At 44.8% G+C, this 14,978-nt stretch overlaps 1 protein-coding gene across 2 annotated transcripts; it reads left to right on the forward strand.

Annotated features, from left to right (window-relative positions):
- The first annotated feature begins 5,062 nt into the window (after positions 1-5,062).
- On the forward strand, positions 5,063-9,068 carry LOC125523227 (phosphoserine phosphatase, chloroplastic-like). Of its 2 annotated transcripts, none has more exons than XM_048688279.1 (8): positions 5,063-5,196; positions 5,845-6,078; positions 6,182-6,314; positions 6,486-6,593; positions 7,279-7,372; positions 7,717-7,866; positions 7,949-8,002; positions 8,653-9,068. In XM_048688279.1, exons 2-8 carry the CDS (start codon positions 5,856-5,858, stop codon positions 8,794-8,796), a joined length of 906 nt encoding a protein of 301 aa, XP_048544236.1. In that variant the 5' UTR covers positions 5,063-5,196; positions 5,845-5,855; the 3' UTR covers positions 8,797-9,068. The 2 variants fall into 2 exon arrangements, with proteins under 2 accessions (XP_048544236.1, XP_048544237.1); XM_048688280.1 differs by having other exon boundaries at positions 5,071-5,196; positions 5,842-6,078.
- The last annotated feature ends 5,910 nt before the right edge of the window (positions 9,069-14,978 follow it).

The following is a 14,978-nucleotide window of genomic DNA, read 5'->3' on the forward strand; positions in this document are numbered from 1 at the left end:
TTATCTACTATCCATATACCACTTGTATCACCATCTCTTCGCTGAACTAGTGCACCTATACAATTTACCATTGTATTGGGTGTGTTCGGGACACAAGAGACTCTTTGTTATTTGGTTGCAGGGTTGCTTGAGAGAGACCATCTTCATCCTACGCCTCCTACAGATTGATAAACCTTAGGTCATCCACCTGAGGGAAATTTGCTACTGTCCTACAAACCTCTGCACTTAGAGGCCCAACAACGTCTACAAGAAGAAGGTTGTGTAGTAGACATCATTGAGGTAACCTAGTGTTATACGGAATTTCTTTGGTTTCATGTTACTCGAAAATAGTTTGTTAATAAGACTTGATCAACCTTATTCATGGATCCTTTTTAGGGGTATGCGGTCGATGAATTTAGTAAGAACAACCTATTGTACCTATAGTTTGCTCTCTGTTATTTTTAGTTTAATATAGAGTAATGTCATGATTATCCTGTTTTCTGAATTATCCGTGCAATAAGAAATGCTCGAAAATAGAAGTCCTTGGAATGACCTGAAAATTTAGTATGATTTTTTTCTAAAATATATTAGAATTTTTGGCACTGAACACACCCTAGGGGGGTGCACCTCTGAGCCACGAGCTCACACACCGCGCCCACCCCCTAGGCACGCCATGTGAGCTCGTGGGTCCCATGGGGGTCCCCTCACTTAGTGCACTTGCCCATTGCCTTCTTCCACCTCCAGAAAAAATCACCCTTGCTCTTCATCCCATGTTCTTGCTCATTTTTGTCCAATTTTTTATCTCTTTGCTCGGAGCTCCATTTCTCAAATTGTTCAGAGGAATCGCTCCTTGGTATGTGACTCCTCTGATGGTCCAATTAGTTTTTGTTTTATTGGTTTATGTTTTGCATATTTTGCTATTGTTGGTGACCATATATATGAGCTTGCATGTTGAATTTGTATGGTTCAAAATAGTTTTGATGGATGATATAGCCTCTAGACAGTTGTAGGAGTAGTTGCTATCAATTTTGTTAAGTTTCATTCACTTTTATTTTGGGGACTAAAGTTTCATAAATTTTCAGAGAAAAGATAATGCTTAGGAGGGTATTCTCTAGGGTTTCTTCGAGCAAGAGCTCCCAAAGGCTTGCAATTTATGAACCGGACCTCGATCCACCTTGAGATGCTGCTGTGAAAGTCTATACAGTTCTTCTACGTACGCACTAGTTCTAGGTGAAAACGAGCGCAAAGAAACATGCTTTTTCTACATCCAGTGCTAAATAAAAAGATAAAAAAAAGGTCTTAATTATACCTAGCCGTAGTGGCGGAGACAGAATTTTGGTGAAGCTTGGGCAAGTTTGAGGCTACGCGTCTAATATGGAAATCGAAGCGGGTGTTCGAATACACAACATATAAAATAGCACCAAAACTTCTGAACCACAAATAAAACACTGAAAATATAAACAATGTGGTCATATAAATGTAATTAAGTGAACTAACATATAATATATCAATATTCAGTTTCATAGATCAAAATAAAGTTGAGACAAAATTAAAGTCATAGAAACACCCCCCTACATAAAACTAAATTCTCCATGTTGCTAGCAAAAGTATATGTCGGTTTCTAAGAACCTACATATTAGTTGTTTGCTACAACCCTTTCAGAGTTCGGCCAGGGACTGAATGCGTCTAACAATCCTAAGTCATGGATGAACGGTGGTAGGATGAAGTACAGATGGACATAAAGAACTACCTAGGTTCGGGCCTCCTTCTTGGTGTAATACCCTACTCATGCCTTGTTTCTCATTCCAATGGTAGAGAGCTACAATGTGTGTCTATTACAAGATTAAAAGATCGACCCTTGGTTAGGCTTCGGGCTCCCCTATTTATAATATCGGTGGAGGACCTGCCGGAGGCCCCTATTGGTCGAATACAAATTGGAATATGCTAGTCTAGCTTTGTATCATGGTGGCATGGTTGCCCATGGCATGCTTTTACGAATGATGATGACGACCCCCGGGGCAGTGTGTTACCCCCTGGACATTTACCCGCCTCCTTCGGTATACGTCGAGCGGCATGGAGATACTGTCACAGCCATGCTTTGCATGGACACACGCAACCGAGTTGTCCTAGTCAAGGGAAATGGCAAAAAAAATTGTTGGTGCTATTCCCTAATTGAAGGATCTGAATATACAACGGACATTGGATTTTTTGGCATGGCAAACCAAATTTTTTTCATGGTAAACTATGTTTGTCTAGGCTGGTTAGTTTAGTTGGTGAGCATGGCAAATCTGCCTCAATTTATATTTTGCCAGGAAATTGTCGGACTCACCAACTAATTTTGTCATCCTCGCGCCAACATAAATTAACATGAAAAGCGTTCCATTTGCCATGCCTACAAATCTGGCTTAGATTTTTAGCTTTTCCGTGATCGAAATCCACCTTTTTGCGAAGATATACAAATTCATAATAAAAATCTCAGCATTACAAGGCATCCCAAACAAAATATAAAATTACACACAAGTCCCTTAGGAGCCTGACGACCTCAACATCCAGAACTTGCTGGTGGCGCGCCGCCACTGCCGCTCTTCTGCTTTTCTTCTGAGTCGGCCATCAACGTGGACGGGAAGTCACCCTGGTTGGCCAGAAGGGCCGCCCTGGAGAAGAAATCGTTGCCGAGGTTGGCGCCTGGTCCCATGGCATACATTGGGATGATGTCGGAGAGCCAATGGCCACTGGAGGTGACGCGCCGAAAAGATATGTCGACTTACAACCCACTACTCTATCGCATCCCGGTGTCGATGAATAAGCAATCATGGGGATGAACCGTCCTTTGACCCAGCCACAGGGGGAGCAGGTGTCAATGCTCCCATCGTGTCCGGCAAGTAATAACTCTCTCTACCTGCCATGGTATGGGAAAATATGCGTCTTCACCATCACTGCCCTCCTGCAGCATGGGCACATGCTTTCCCTTCAAACGCGTCGATGACCTCGGAAGTGCCCACCCAGCAAGCACATGCCTGGGGAGGAGGATACGTAGGCGGGATCCAAGGTTCTTCTCGAGGATATGGGGGACTGTCAATGGACCTCGGGCTCCGCCTATCCAAGCCCCCTCGTGATTCCTTGCTCCTTAGACGACCATAACATTACGACCAACAGATCATAGTAGCCTCGGGGAACCCCATCCTCCATTCCGCAGACACTCACCTTAACATTGCGCCTACCTTTCCTCTTATTATTGTACAATATGTGTGAGCAATACCAGAGAAACCAGACCTGATAGTTCACAAACTTGAAGCACGTCTCGGAATGCAAGAATCGGGTTTTCATTTCTTGGTGTCACAAAGAAGTGCTCGAATGACCACATGGCTACATTAGAATCGCCCATCACACGCCACGACAGATTGAACTTCATTTTCAGCTCTTGCATTAAGGATCACATGTGATGCCGGTTATCCACTCAGGGTTCGCCATACACACAAGTCAGACGCCAAAGGGGGGCATTTGGAGACACACGGATGCAAGCATCAATAAATCTTTCATTAACTTTTTTGACTTCTACTTCAACTTGATCACACCATAAAAGAGTTAAACCACCGCTAAGATCATTACTTTAAATGCCAGCAAAACCACTCAAACCAAACATATTACGTAAACAACAAACTTTATTTGCTTTATGTCTAGTTTTAGATAAAAGACTAATTTTTCATTGGTGTTCTGAACAAGGCATGCCAAATCATGAATTGTCGGTTTGTTGGCCACACCACCGACGGGTCCATCTTATAGAACTCATTGTACTTGATGGGGCGCCACACTCGGCACTGTCAGGTTACTAGCGGTCTCTGGACCAGTTACTTCCGCTTGCATGCTCATACTCCCTCCGTCCGAAAATACTTGTCATCAAAATGGATAAAAAGAGACGTGTCTAGAACTAAAATACATTTAGATACATCTCCTTTTGTTCATTTTGATGACAAGTATTTCCGGACGGAGAAAGTATTCGCTTCCCCACCACCTACCCCTGTCACCCCCTCCACTGTCGCCTCTGTTGGAGCTGCATCATCAAATGGCACAATTGCCTTTTCCATGTGCGGCTGCATTCCTCTTGTCCACTTGACTAGGTTGTACTTTCTCTTCTTTCGATTTCCCCCCAAAAGAACCGAGATGGTACATGCCTATTGCAAAGCGAAATCTTTTTTGAGTCGTCAAAGAGAGATATTGAACATAGGGACTCAGGCTCTTTTCACTATTTTGACTCTTTTAAAAAACTTTCACACAAAACTATTTCATGTTCTGACCCTTTTGATGACGCCACAAGCCGTGACGATTCTTCTTTATTTAGAAACGCCGAGGTAGCCAACGTTGCTGGCCTGGTCGAGACGCTACGTGGCAAGGCAGAAACGTCCAAATATATCGCGTTGCTGGAAATGCCAAGGGTGGCTGGCATTGCTGCCCAAGCATGAAACGCCAAGGGTGTTGGCGTTTCAACTAGCTTGTTCATATTGCCATTTTATTTATGAAGGGGAGCAACGGTGGTTAGTCCGGCATTTCCAAATAGAGAAGAAACGTCATGGCTTGTGGTGTTATTAAAAGAGTCAGATCGTAAAATAGTTTTGTGTGAAGTTTATTTTGTGCGAAAGTGTTTTGAAAGAGTCAAAGTAGTGAAAAATAGTAATTGCAACAATGTCGAAAATTCAAGATTTTTTTTTACAACAAACTTGCTCAAGTGTTAGACTCGGGTATAACTTTTTGGGAAGAAACGACTTTCGTGGTATTGTTGGCGGAAAAAAATCGGCACTACATTAGAGTTACATATTCACAATATAGTTTCCTAGAAATTTTGTTTTTTTCGCTTAGATTTTTTACTTGAGTTTTTCTTTGTCGAAATTTTAATACTGAGTACGCCAGTAAGTCAAGTTTGTTCGTAAAATAGTTTCGAAGATTGTTGACTTTGTTCTGTATTACTAAAAATTCCCAGAAACTTTTTATCAGGTATTTTCCGATATTGGACGGGCAATAGTTGTATTTTCCTACATTCGTGGATGGTAACAAGAGCCAATCAGTAGGCCCACTTGTCATCGGAGGATGGCAACACAGTTCAGGTACGTGGTAGGTGGAGGAACGCCACTCCGCCCGTCACCAACCTTCGTTCTGCAAATCCTTCGTATCGCCTGGGCGCGCCATTCGACCGGACGAAGAATATTCTCCTGTTCTGCAAGTGTGAGTTCCCGGATCACGATCCGATCTTTCTTTTCTTTTTTGGTTCCTTGCTAGTACTAGATTTCAGCCATGCCGCCCTCTCCTAGATTCTCTATCCGCCATGGCCGTTGGCCAGCGGCAAGCGGACCCACCATACAAGCAGGGCAGGGCGGGCCGCCGTGGAACCACCCCTGCTCTGGCCTGTACTGCCGCCGTCGGAGGTGATGCGCCGCGCCGTCCCTCCGACACCGTCGCGGCCCGCAGCGAGCAGGGCGAGGCGCGCGGCTCAGCGTGAGGAGGGCGCGGACGTCGGCCCCGGTGGCAGTCGGTCAGTCAGCAATCGGGTCTCGGCAGACAAGACATCATAGGCCACGCCGCAATGCTGTCGCCGGCCGTGCGTACGAGTTTCTTCCTGCTCTGCCTCCACTTGCTTGGAGCTTAATTTTAGCCCGGCGTCGGTGTTTGCCGCTCTTTGCACCGCCGGGCGCATGCCCATGAGCTGTTTGATGCTTTGCATCAACGAGTTCGAGCAGGCCTAGGGGCAGGGGCTTTTTCCTTGTGCCAGTCGCGCTGCAGTAAATGTTGCCTTCTCTTGGAGCTGGCTGGAGTAACATGATCTTGGTGGTTGTGTTTTTGGCCTAATGGTGTTTCCTTCTGATTTGCAAGCAGGTGTGCATGGTATGGCCAGTTCAATCAGTGCACGCACCAGCGCACGGCATACTCTGTCGGTTTCTCCATTATCTTCAGTTCGATCAGCACAGACTTCACAGTTAGCGATAAGAGCTGCAAACCCACTCTTCCCTTGTGCCAAACTCTCTCAAGCTCGTGCCGTGGTGGCAGCACCAATGAAGGTCTCCAAGCACCCTTCCTCTTCTTGTTTAGCCAACCGCCAGCCTTCGAAAGGTTAGTGGTATTTACTCAGAATTCCTCTAATTGGTTAAGTGACGTGCGTCTCCCAAGAAGCATCTAGGTTAGCTTATGTGATGATTTTCCTGCTTATGCCCAGAGGTTCTTGAGACATGGCGCAGTGCCGATGCGGTGTGCTTCGATGTGGATAGCACTGTATGCTTGGATGAGGGTATTGATGAGCTTGCTGATTTCTGTGGGGCTGGGCAGGCAGTAGCTGAGTGGACGACAAAGTAAATGTCACATTTTCCATAGTATGTTAGTGCTTAGCATATACTACCTCCGATCATAATAATTTTCGCAGTTTTCAGTCATATACTACCCCGGTTCAAAACTGCGACACTTATTTTGGATCGGACGGAGTAATATCTTTGGAAGAACTAATCTTGGTCTAATGTTCTCAGGGCAATGACAGGGACCGTTCCATTTGAAGAGGCTCTTGCTGCCCGGATTTCGTTAATCAAGCCATCTCTGTCCCAAGTTCAGGACTGTTTGGAGAAGAGGCCGCCCAGGTAACCTTATCCAAGTCCCAACTTCAGGTTGATTCAAGAAGTTAAGCACTATTTAGCTGCCGTATTTGCTTCCTAGATGGATCTTTTGAGATTCCACAGCTTTGTTATTCTTAATTTGGAATGGTATGATATGTGCCACTGAACATAACAGAACGATCTTAGGAATTCCTACCTGATTTCACTCGGCTTCTCTTTTTACACCAATATGAAAAATATTAGCTACACTATATGCAAAATTGGTCTGGTGCCACGAGAAAAACAACATTTCAGGATAATAAGTCTAAGTTCTTTTTAATACCACTAAATGAGATACAAAATACTACTCCCTCTGTCCCATAATATAAGAGCGTTTTTGACACTACACTAGTGTCAAAAACGCTACACTAGTGTCAAAAACGCTCTTATATTACGGGGCGGAGGGAGTACCTGCTTATACCACTTGAGTCTCCACCGTTAGGCTGTTGCGTGCCCTGCAACCACAACATAACCCTTCCGACTTATTCGCTGTGTGTCTTAATAAGAGATTTCCTAATATCTCTGACTACAGAATAATGCTACTAATATGGTATTCGTTAGTCATTTATTCAGCACTAAAACAGATGTAATTTTCATGTTAGGTACACACATTGTTCATTTTCTTGGTTCATCCACATGTTTATCAAAAGCAATATGTTTGTATCTGCAGGATTTCTCCTGGAATCGCTGATTTGATTAAAACGTTAATAGCTAATAATACTGAAGTGTTCCTTGTGTCAGGAGGTTTCAGACAAATGATTGAGGTATATCTTCACTAATTGGCTGCACTATTGGTACTTTTGGAATATCAGAACATGGTCAAATTTGCCTGTCCTTAAAAAATCTTCAAACTTTGATAATTGTTATATTTGGATGTCACACCAAGCTTTACTTTTAACATATCTATAGTTTGAATACAGACATTAATGCTAAAATTCCCATCTATATTATTTGTTGGAACATTAAACAAGGATATGTTTCTTCTCCCGATCTAAAAACTATAATTCCTTTTTTCTTCTCTTGAGAAAATTGTAAATATAATTTTGCAACTGAATTTTCACATGCATGCGTAAAGCAGCCCTTAGTTTTCTATTTGTCTTGCTTCCAGCCTGTGGCATTTGAGCTTGGCATTCCTACTGAAAACATCATAGCGAACAGACTGCTATTTGGTACATCCGGAGAGTATGCTGGATTTGATACCACAGAACCCACTTCTCGAAGTGGGGGTAAAGCAGTAGCAGTGCAACAAATAAGACAGGTTTAGTGTAACTGTGACTTCCGATGTTGCATTTATGTTCTTAATTTCTAGCCCCATAAGTGACCTTGTTCCATGTGTTCAGGATCGTGGTTACAAGACGCTGGTTATGATTGGAGATGGTGCAACTGATCTTGAGGTACATCTGTGGATAATTCCTTTGAAAATAAATATGTTTCTTTGGGTAAAGTAAACAACACGTATTGACACGATTCATTTATCTGATGGGGGAAAGATGTGGAAGTGGCCAGTTGATGCAGCTTGATTTGTTTATTTGCAACTCCTTTCTCACTGTTTGTGTTTTTCAATCTCACATCAGGTGCTGCATGTTGTTCTCTTCGTTATTTGACTAGAGATGTAAATAACAGGAGAGTGAGTTTCTTCAATAAAATGAGGTGGCAAGAAGGGCTATAAGTGCAGACTGCACTAGTTCATCTTTTTACAGATCCTAAATCATGTGAGACAATGACATCACTTAGTACTACCTCCGTCTCAAAATGTAAGATGTTTAGCCTACAAAAATGTCTTATATTTTGAGACGGAGGTAGTACTTAGGAGTAGGGGGGTGCGGAGGACAAAACTGCTGTGACTTCCTAACGACATGTTAAATAGTGATTCATGGCATTTAATTCTCGTCAAAGGCCAACATATGATATTTTTATGAATGATGTGTACGCAGCTATTTAACCGATTCTTAGTGTTATTAATTTTTAGTGCGATGAAGGAGCTATATCTATGAGGAATGGACAAAAATGTGTGTAGCTTAATTTATATACATGTTCTTTGCAGGCTCGGCAGCCTGGTGGAGCAGACTTGTTCATCTGTTACGCTGGTGTCCAGATGAGAGAAGCAGTTGCAGCCAAAGCTGACTGGACCGTCTTTGAATTTCAAGAGCTAATTTCTGAATTGCCGCAGTTAAATACCTCACAGTGATTCTGAATATTACAGTGTTCACACCGTGAAAGATCGGATGTTCTCAAACTTGTGTTTAGCTGCATTACTTTATTTCACATTTCCATCATTCCTTTGATGAGATGGTGCTTGAGCTGGAGCTCAAATTTAATGGTTTCATTTCTGAAACCTGGTGGTTATGTTTTTTTTTTTCTTTGCAGGGTTGGTGGTTATGTATCTGGTACGGAAACCCGATGGTTATGTATCAATATTGAAATTTTTATAGTTATGTATTGATATTGCAATTATTTAAACCTGGTTTATGTACCTATAGCACCATAGACAACTTGGATTATAATTTATACACACAGTTAAATATATGAGCAACTCCTAAAATTGATGTTCTGCTGAATTGATATGAAACTTTGCTCAAACATTACTTATAGTACAAAGGATGGCGGCATACTCAACCATGGAGAATGAGTTGTTGTGTGATGCGTGGTTGGCCGTATCCGCTGATTTCATAGGCAGGAGCAGAGGGGAGCGTTCTCACAGCGCGTGCATGATTTGTTTCACGCGTGAAAGCACATTGTGCCCTATGACATGCACATCATCCACGCTTGCAATGTGAGGCCGTTATTGTATCGATGACATGCCATCCAGACTAGTGTCACCAAGTTTTGTGGCGCGGTTGATATGCTAGAGGCAAGGTGGCCATTGTTCATGGCATCCGAAGAGATCGTAAGTTTTGCTTCTTCTTTCTCAACTTGTTGATTGATTGATTCGGGGACTTCTCCGCAATGCCTTTAGCGCACGACCTAGTAGCTCACTTCGTCCATTGGCTTCGCTCACCAACAGATTTCGCACATTTTATTTTCAATCATTTTTGTCTTTTACTACCCTGTTGGTTCAAAAAATTGGTGGAATGTATAAACTTCAAGAATTTGAAAGAATTATTTTGTGAGTTCAAGAAAAGATTGCGAATTTAAAAAAATGCATTTAAAAATTGTTCATAAATTTCAAACAAAATTAAATTTTGTTTGTGAGTTTGAAAAGAGTTCAAAAAATTAATAAAAATATATGAATTTGACAATTGTTCACCAATTTCGAAAATGCGCACTAATAATAATAGTCATGAAATTTTAAAATTTTAAAAGGAATTTAAATAGAGAAAAAATTGGAAAAAAATGACAAACCAAAAAATTGGTCCAAAGCTTCTAGAAACTTCACACCGATTGGAAGCTTCTAGAAGCTTCACAATTAAGAAAAACTGTCATTTTAGGCAATTCAGAAAAATTGTTAAAGCTTATGCTAAGGCCCATCAATAACAACCGATGAGGATTATGATGTAATCACTACAAACAATATGGTAGCAACCACTTTCCATTTCACCAGAAAATTACAGTACTGCTTTAACATTCTTTAAAGAGAATTTGGAGGACCAACCCTTTCCCCAGATACGAATAAAGGAGAATAAAGGAGACTGCTTTCTGTATAATTGTGCTTATGGGTACTTCTACCTTGCTATAAGCGAGGTACAGCCGCACGCTATGTTTGACGCCTTGAGCATCAAATAGGATTTACCTTCTTGCCTGGCGCACTAGTCGTGGCCACCACGGATGTGACCGTGAAGTCCAACCTGTTCGGTAACCATTGGGGCAGGGGACTGGGAGTTTGTACGTAGGAGATTGTATAGGGATTAGACATGAGAAGTAGATTCTTACTCCTATTCCTTTGTTGGGTACAAGTTGGGAATTGGATTAGGATGAAGCTCTACCTACGAATTAACAGGGTAACCATGAAAAAAAAATGGTGGGAATTAGCCCTCTCAACCCTCAGTCCTCTTGCCACTTAAATTTTCATTCCCTCTACTCAATCAAAAGACTTTTCACCCCTCAACTCACATTCTCAATCTCTAATTCCCACGAACCAAACACGTTTAAGTAGTAAAGCGGAACAATTTCCACGAAACTACCCAAAATTGAGTGGGCGGTAGGCCACCAATAGCAGAGCAAAATGGCCAATCTCTCTTGCCTTTCACCGGCGGAATCCCCAACGTCCAAACCGAACCCATCCAAACGATCGAGAGCACGCGTTCGGCACTGCACAACCACATCTGCGTGGAAACTTGCGCTGCTGGTTAATAAGTTAACCTTTCCGTCGTGCTGGGAGGTCAACACTCACTTACGCTACGGCGACTGTTCGGCCAATACGCACGCCGCCTAGACGAGACGTGCAAAGAGGTCCTGCTTTCCACTTGCGTGCATGGTTAGTGAGATCCCCATCCATGGGCCGGCAAAACCAGCAAGCTAGCATGTCCTCCTGCTTACGTGATTGGTGAGATCCCGTTAATTAACCCGTTGCCTGCCTGCCTGCGAAGGTGGTAGCATCCAAATCGATCTATGTTGGCACCGAGCTAGATGACACCTGCGGCTGCAGTTGAGATACCGCTAGAATCATGACTGGCCAAGAGCCAAAGCGCCCCTTCCCTTGTTTGTCACACTTGCGGCGGTGGATTAAGCTAGAACAAGCACAAAAGGAGTGTCCACATAACAAGTACAGAGGTGTTTGAGAGGTTGTCAAATCCGACCCCTCAAACACCTGCGGACGTACCCGGACGCATCCGCGGACAGTGACTGGTCACCTTTTAGAAAACGCATTTCACATCCAAATACGTCCAATTAAAAACCTCATGTTCATATTATTACATGCAACGTGAAACCTAATCTGCGCGGAGCTCGTCCAGTTCCGCTCCCCGCTCGCCCGGCTCCGCTCTGGCCATGCCCGACGGCCGGCTGCGCTCCTCAGAGTGTTGGCCGGTCGCCGGCAAAGTAGGGTAGGGCATGGTACATGAGCTAGCTCATAGGACTCAAGGTCCCGCTGTCTCCCATGCCCTACTATTCCTCGTCGGAGACCGGAACACGAACGGTGTCGGTGGACGTCAGATTGATGATGGATCCGTCCGGGGACGAGCCGTAGATGTCCACCACGATGCAGTTGCGGCGCCCGGACTAATGTGCCATACGGGGCGCCGGAGAATGCGACTCCGCCTCGCCGACGTCCGCCGCCGCCGCCTCCCGCGCCCGGTGCCTTGCACGGCCGGCACACCGTGCCATGGCCTCGTTGGACGAGGCCCATGGTTCGTCCCGATGCTCGGCGCGTCACCGAAGGGGTTGCGTGTCCGCCAGTGCGTTCGGGCGCCAGACGGACCGCACGACCTCCGGCGAGGCAGCTATGGCCGGCCTAGCGCCGGATCCATACCCCATTTGGGCGGACGCAATGGATTCCCGACGGATGGAGTCCGAGCGCAACCGTCCAAGGGTCTCCTCCCGGGTGCCGCAGAGCGCAAGTCGGACGACCATCTCCTCAGGGCCACGCGGGATGAGCTCGGGGTCGACGGATCTGGAGGTGAATGACTCGGATCCGCTTCCCGCCATGCCGGAGAAGGCCGGAAGGAGCCGGAGACGAGCTTGAGTGGCAGACGGGGAGCGGAGGGAAGAGGAGTGAAGTGGTTAGGGTTTGGTCTGGTGAGTGGATGAGAAAGAATTTATGCGGGGTCGGGTGAGCCAGCGTGGGCCGGGTCCGACATGGCGGACGTGCCCAGGCGCCTGTATATTATTTCCATATTTGGCTGAATATGAAGGTGCCAGTCAGTCTGAACGTTTGAGGGCCGTTTGAAGGGGTTGTCTGGGTTAAAAAATCGTGACCGGACAGTGTTCGGGTGGCCCGCTCAGACGTATGAGGCAGGGTTGAGGGGTTCGATTGTAGATGCTCTGAACCAACGGGACGTGGACATGCCGGGTACACCGTACATAAAATACTGGAATTCGCTCCTACTTCTTCTTCTTCTTCTTCGCATTTGCTCCGGCCCTCTGCTTTTGTGACAGAGCACAAAACAACAACTGCCATGACATCCAGCGAGTCGTGAGGAAATAAGAAGGACGGACCTGCGCAGTCCAGCGATCCATCCATAGTTCGGTACGCCATCGAGCTCGAGGCTCATTTCTGCACACCCATTTCTTTGGACTGCTGAGCACACACGAGCGAATCATCCACAGTTAACTACTGAAAAACACATCGCCGCCACGCAAGCAAGCGCCTATTCTGCAGTGCTTGACCCATCCACCCATCTTGTCCTGCTCGGCGGTGACACGTTTAGTCATTGTGAATGCCGCTAGATGCTACTAGCTGCCGCCAGAGCCTGGCGTGACATGCCGTACGTCGCTAGTGGCAGTGGTTGGGCCCTTCTTCCTAACAGGAGTCGTTTACAGCGCTTGGAAGCTCGAGATCCCAATATTTGTCTTTGCAAAACCATTTCCTTTTCTTTTGATAAATGATGCTTTTATCCATTTCTAATGTGGCATCAAGTGAATACAAAGCGTAATATGACAATCGGTCTCTACATAGCTAAAATGCACGCCGTTAAAACAGAGTCTGACAAAGTAAAAGGAGTGGCACAGTGACAACAACAAAATCATATGAAACCGAAACTATGCACATGTCGAAGGAGGGTGTGACCCAAGCGAAGATTATGTTGTCGCTCTTGTTGGGTAAAAATATGTCTGATCACTCACTCCAACCGCATACACGCAATCAGGAACAACGACTAGTACTCCGCTCGGTGTAGCATAGACCGCATATGAAGCCAATGCGTACAACGGCAGATTATCTACATGAAGAAGAGATTTTACCATTAAAAACAAGAGTTTCATGAAAAGATTAAATGTATTATTTCTAAATAGGCAAATCGGCCATAGCAGGGCGGACGCTTCCACCTTTGTTAGCAAAACATTCCTTGGAAGTGTAAACTCATGCTAAAAAAACAGAAAAGATTGCACCATTTCCAGACACTCGTGTATTTGGCCTTGACCTCGTAAGACTAACAGTGAGAAACCACGACAATATTAGTAGCAAATGATGTATCCAGCTGTAGCCAGTCAAACTTAGCAAGATTTTTGGAGGTGTACGCTATCATCAGTCCTAGATAGTACTTGCTAATCATGCTATTTCAGCCTTCCTCCGTGTATCTTTCTACTAGCGATTTTAAGCATGCGCGCATATTCGGTCGGTGCACGCCAGCCCGCGATGGATAGGAAGGAAGGAAGGAAATCGTCCGTTTCTCAGCCCGGGCCATGCCATGCTCAGCTGCTACACATACGTCGCCAACACTGTCCAAGATCGCTCTACGGCGCCTTGAGTGCTAATCACTCAAAGCAACGCCACAAATGCAACCCCACCGTGCTTGATTGCTTGCTACTAAGATCCAAGCGGGCGACAGAGACAACTTGGCCGAAACGAACAGACCAAGAAAGATAGCCCTGATCCGCGACGGCGATGACCCTAAAAAGGGACGGGTAAAGGTTTCTTCGCGGAGAAATAATTAGCCTTTTATCGATCGGTATGACGTCTCGTCCCGATTTATAAGAGGCCAAAGCAACAGATCGCCTACGGTTAGCTACCAATTGAGAATATATGTAGCCGCTGCACGCTTTTGGCTTCTTTGTTCTGGAGCTAACCACCGTTGTTTGACTCTGCAGTTTCCGGTGCGGATTAGGACGCTTCCGCCCCCTGGTAGTTGATGAAAACTACGTGTTACTGGAAATCTTATTGCAACAAAAGTACTGGTCATGTCAAGACGCTTTTTTGCGGGTCATGTCATGTCAAGATTGACGGGGCTAAAAGGTTGATCGGTTAACAAAATGAAGTCTTCACGCTCACATCCTACCATACGCGCATTTTTGAAAGACTGGATCAGCGGGTCTTGAGACTGATGAAGTCGTCGCAAGCACCATCTAGTCGACGGGCATGCCATACTATTGCACAAACACATGTGCCTTTCCGGTGCCATTTCTTTCTTTTTTTCGCACCGGAAAGGCTGAAATAAATTCAAAAGATATGCAAACACATGTGCCTAGTCTAGGTCCTAAATCTAAATAGGCTGCTTTCATCATAAGGAATCTAATCATCTAAGTTACCTTCATACTCTCGTGCGGGTTACTACTATACCGCACTTAACGCACCATTAGTTACTACTTCCTCCGTTCCGAGTAAATCTTGAACTAAAACCACGACGAGTAAATCGGAATAGAGGGAGTAGATAATTGATCGTGTATTGCAACGGGGCATAAATAATCTTCCAGGTTAATTAATCTGTGATTTATAGGATGTGTGTGTGATTGCGTAAAAAAAAGAAGGATTTACCAAAGACAAAATAGCTTTATTTG

The sequence above is a fragment of the Triticum urartu genome, chromosome 7 (genome assembly GCF_003073215.2).
Source record: "Triticum urartu cultivar G1812 chromosome 7, Tu2.1, whole genome shotgun sequence".
In the NCBI taxonomy this organism is placed as follows: domain Eukaryota; kingdom Viridiplantae; phylum Streptophyta; class Magnoliopsida; order Poales; family Poaceae; genus Triticum; species Triticum urartu.